The 4,628-nt window shown below is 55.4% G+C and overlaps 1 protein-coding gene across 1 annotated transcript in view; it reads right to left on the bottom strand.

Moving 5' to 3' along the window:
* Positions 1-4,154, bottom strand: part of LRRC6 (leucine rich repeat containing 6) — a 39,369-nt gene extending 35,215 nt beyond the window's left edge. Inside the window, exons 1-2 of the mRNA XM_015561580.1 lie at positions 4,056-4,154; positions 1,706-1,873 (exon numbers count right to left, since the gene is read on the bottom strand). Of these exons, the coding sequence (XP_015417066.1) occupies positions 1,706-1,873; positions 4,056-4,065 (178 nt within the window). The 5' untranslated portion in view covers positions 4,066-4,154. The remainder of the gene's footprint in view (positions 1-1,705; positions 1,874-4,055) is intronic.
* Between the last annotated feature and the right edge of the window lie 474 nt (positions 4,155-4,628).

Here is a 4,628-nt window from a genome sequence, read left to right as displayed (position 1 = left end):
TGGCCCGTGGGCCGTGGTTTGAGGACCCCTGGCCTAGAGCCTCCAGCAGGGCATGGCAGGGGTGGGGATGGGGGGCTGAGCATCCTAGCCCAAGCCATCGCTGAGCAAGCTGCTACCAGCTGCCATGACCAGCCCCATCCTGCCCCAATTCAAGCAGCTATGGGCTCCCAACTTGGCCCAGGCCTGAGGCTCATCGGAAAGTCATTACAAATGCAGATTCTGGGAGCCCACCCCCCAGGTTCTGAGCCCCACTTTAACAGGACCCCAGAGGGTCCTCAGCTCACAGTTGGACCGACAACTAGCAGAGCCTTCCCCCCAAGCCCATCTGCATCTCCAGTGAGGGGCGGAGCTCCGGAAGGCAAACCTCCACCCCCAGGGCAAAAGAGCAAGTGCAATCCAAGAGAGATCCTTTTCCCAGCTACAGGAGTGCCTGAGCGCCTCTGAAAACTCCCATTGTTAACGTGTAAGAGGCTGTGTAATTTCGGAATACTGTGGAAGCCAAAATGTAAGCCTTCTCACAGCTCTGAGAAGAACAGAAATCTACGCTCTCAGCCGTCATTGTGAGGGACCAGCTGTGCAGATTGAAAAATGCAGATGCAGGAATGTAGGGACTGTCAGAGCGGCTGGGTCAGCATGGCCCTTTAATGCCGCATGCGTGAAAGCTGCGGGTGGTCAGATCGACCTCTTAATTGAACAGTGTGCTAGGGTTCCCGTTTCTGGAAAAGTCCAAGATGCTGGAAATCACGTTCTGAAGAAATAGGAAGAATCCTAATACATCTTCAAAGAGATGATGCAAATTCTAGGTTTTTGCAAATTTAGAGCCAACTGGGAGTTACCCAGCCAACGAGAGGCAAGTGCACCCCAGGTTTCGGGCCCTCACTGCGCGCGCGCACATGCACAGACACACACACACACACACACACACACTCACACACACACGCCTGGGAACTTCTCATGTGAGGCTGCCATCCTGGCCCCTGCACACCACCCAACACCCACGCACACTGGTGACAACCAGAAATGTCTGCAGAAAAGGCCAAACGCCCTTATTGAGGGCACTCGCACATCGCCACGAGGAGTTAAAACCTAACCTCAAGGGTTGACCTCTGGTTCCAGGCCAGCCCCACAGGGGTTGGCGCTCACTCTGCCTCATCAACCCTGACCCACCCCTGGCCCTCCAGCTCTGGCTGGTCCTCCCTTCTGCTCCAACCTTCATGCGCTGGCCCGGGTGCCCTGGGTACCTGACAGCACGAATCGTGGCAGCAGGTGTCACCCACCCCGTGAGCACAGGCTCTGCGCATCCTTTCACGTCATCCTTACACCCCTTGTGATCGCTGGCTGCTATGGCTGTGTCCACTCCCCCAAGAAATTCTTTCTTAGCTGCTGTCTTCCTCTATGGCAGTGGTTCTCAACCTTCCTAATGCCGCGGCCCTTTAATACAGTTCCTCATGTTGTTGGTGACCCCCAATTTCATTGTTACAAATTGAACATAATTAAAGCATATTTATTAATCACAAAAACAATATGTAATTATATATGTGTTTTCCGATGGTCTTAGGTGACCCCTGTGAAAGGGTGGTTCGACCCCCAAAGGGTCGCGACCCACAGGTTGAGAACCGCTGCTCTATGGGGAACACTGTCTTGTCCACAGTTCTCCCATTCCGGGGGCTCCAGAAACCATGAGCATGAAGTCCTGGGAACTTACCGATCTTCCCGATGAGATTGTTTTGAAGGTAGAGGATCTTTAAATCGCGGCACCATTTGTCAATGTGCTCCAGCCTCTCTATTTCTTGCTGGTGCAAGGAGAGCTCCTCCAGGGAAAATATCACACACTCGTTGTGCTCAGCATTCCGTCGAATCAGGTCTTCCGTGACTGCAAGGACATTTGTTACAGGTCACACCTCCGCCCTCGTGTTCATCATTGGGTGATGACATGACTGCCCCATGGGTCTTTCCTTGCAGTTGGATCAAAGAGCTCGGAGCAGTGCTGCCCCCTGCTGGAGGTTCTGACCCACCGTGGGTCAGAGGGAAGGGACACGACCCCATAGTTTTGCCTCTTTTGCGCAGGGTTTACACACATTTTTAAATATATTATTGACTTCAGAGAGGAAGGGAGAGGGAGAGAGAGAGAGAAACATCATTGATGAGAATCATTGATCAGCTGCCTCCTACACACCCACAGGGGGGATGGAGCCCGCCACCCCGGCATGTGCCCTGACCAGGAATCCAACCGTGACCTCCTGGTTCATAGGTTGATGCTCAACCACTGAGCCATGCCAGCTGGGCTACACACACTGTGCAGTATGGATGCAGACAGAGTTGATGGGTGAGGACTATGGGCATGTTGACATGGCATCTCGTGGTCAAACTGGGTGAGACTGTGGAGGTAAACCAAAACAGAGCAACTGGCCACTGAGAGGCACAGTGGGGCTGACCGAGGGCAGCAGTGAGGAAAGGTGCAGCCATTCATTCACTCACCTGGTCAGCACTAGTGTCACAAAAGCTGCAGAGGGGAGAGGGACACCTGGAGTTATAAAGCAGCCGCCACACGGTCTGTCCCCAGGAGGAACGACAGGAGACGCTCAGAGGACGAGGGGCAACAAGAGTGTCCTGCCCAGGGATGGGTAGCACGGGGCTGGCCTGACAGGGTGCCAAGGGCCTGGAGGTGGTACCCTGGGGCCACAGTTCGAACCAAGGACAACACGTAAGTCATCTTCGTAAGATACACTAAAATCGAGGGGACATTGACAATGGAGAAACCCTGCATTTCCAGGGCTGTTAAAAATTATTAATCCAAGCCCTGGTTGGGTACTTCAGTTGGTTAGAGCATCGTCCTGATACGCCAAGGTGGCGGGTTTGATCACCCATCAGGGCACATACAAGACTCAACTGATGAACGCATGAATAAGTGGAACAACAATTGGATGTTCTGCTCTTTCTCCCTCCCCACCCCCTCCACACCCCCCCCCATCTCTCAAGTCAATCAACCAATCAATCAATCAAATTATTAATCCATTTGATCTTTACATTTTAGGAATGTAAAAATATTCCATATTCACCCCAAGAGATAATCAAAATTCATTTATTGCTCATTTACAAGGTGCCAGGCACTTCCCTAAACACTTTGCATGTAATAACATATGGGCAGATACAGTATCTATTTACATCTGTCAGGAGAGGAGTGAAGGTGCAGTTTGCAAACTCGCCCAAGGTCCTAAATGTGTTGAGGCAAAGCCCTGCACAGCACCTTCGGCTGCCCCCCGGCCATGCCACATCCTTGAAGCGGAGTTGGCCTTTATTAAAAAATATGAAACATGTATGAACCCGATCATTCGTGTGCAGTTAGTGAACCCTCTGCTACTTCTGGTGACAGGAGTGGCTTGCTATGTCCGTTCTTTGGAAGAAAGAGAAGGGAAAGGGAGAGGTGGGGAGAGAGAAATACCACACAGGGGAACGTGCCTGCGGCCCTAAGCTTTGGCTCCACAAACAGGCAGAGATGACTGCACACGTGGCTGGGGAGGAAGAGGCTAACTGGCAGCCTGCATCGGGCTTGCTGGGCGCCCACGGCCTGGGGCGCTGCACTGTCTCCCGCGGCCCCTGCTAGGAGGCAGGCCAGCTTGCAGACAGGCATGGTGTCCCGGCTGGTTCGGTTCCTGGGCCACTAGGCACACTGCCTTGCCAAGGGTCTGAAGGCTGAGGCTCTGGGACAGTGAGGAGCCCCGGACCACACAGCAAGCAAGGCCGCGCGCAGGCCCGACCTGGGGTGTCCGACCCCAGCACTCACTGCGCCTTTCAGCCACCCCCTCGCGTACCCCCTTCATAGAGGAGGACCCCGAGCCCCTCAAGGGCCAGGCTGCCCGGTGGGTCGGAGGCGGGCCTGGCACAGCTGGGTCTGCCCAGGGCCAAGGGGCAGGATTTGCCGAGCTGGGCTTGGGCCCGTGGGCGGGAAGGGGCAGCGCTGGTCCGAAGCAGGCGCTGAGGGTCCTAGTGGACCCGGGCAGATGCCAGGAAAGGGGACCATCGAGAGCGAAGGTGGGAGAGGAAGGGGCGCTTACTCCGGCCCATGGTGCCTCTGCGGGTTCGTGGGCCCCGAAGCCGGACCCAGAGTCCCGCGAACTCCGCTCACGCTTCCCCGCAGCGGCTCTGCGCGCACACACCTGCCCTGGGAACCCGCGGTGGAGGGGCTCCCGGGAGGAGATGGGGCTGTCCCCACCCCAAACCTCGCCTCTTCCCCGCCCCACCCTCGACCTGCCACAGCCTGATCCCCTCCCACAAGGCTCTGGCCAGATCAACCCAGAACCACAGGGGCCCTCAATTCCTGGTGGGATCCGCCTGCTGTGCGTGCCTCCTGGCCTGCCCTCCACCCTTTTATCTTTTTGTATTTTCTCTCACACCTTCCGGAGCCGGGCGATCTGGATTTGGGCTCCGCTCCACGTACTAGCGTGTGACCTTAAGCTTCCGGAGCCTCAGTTTCTCCCTCTGTACGATGAGTAACGACAATGACCGCAAGGGTCCCTGGGAAGCTTGAATGAGCTAATGTGAGTGAATGGGAGACACTTGGTAAAAACAGCGGCTCAGTATAAAGGTTCGTTGTCGTCTCTTGAAAGTCACAGCCCAACACCACTCAG

The sequence above is a fragment of the Myotis davidii genome, unplaced genomic scaffold (genome assembly GCF_000327345.1).
Source record: "Myotis davidii unplaced genomic scaffold, ASM32734v1 scaffold30, whole genome shotgun sequence".
Lineage (NCBI taxonomy): Eukaryota > Metazoa > Chordata > Mammalia > Chiroptera > Vespertilionidae > Myotis > Myotis davidii.
The sequence above is the reverse complement of the archived record's forward strand: the minus strand, read 5'-3'. Positions and strand labels throughout refer to the sequence as shown.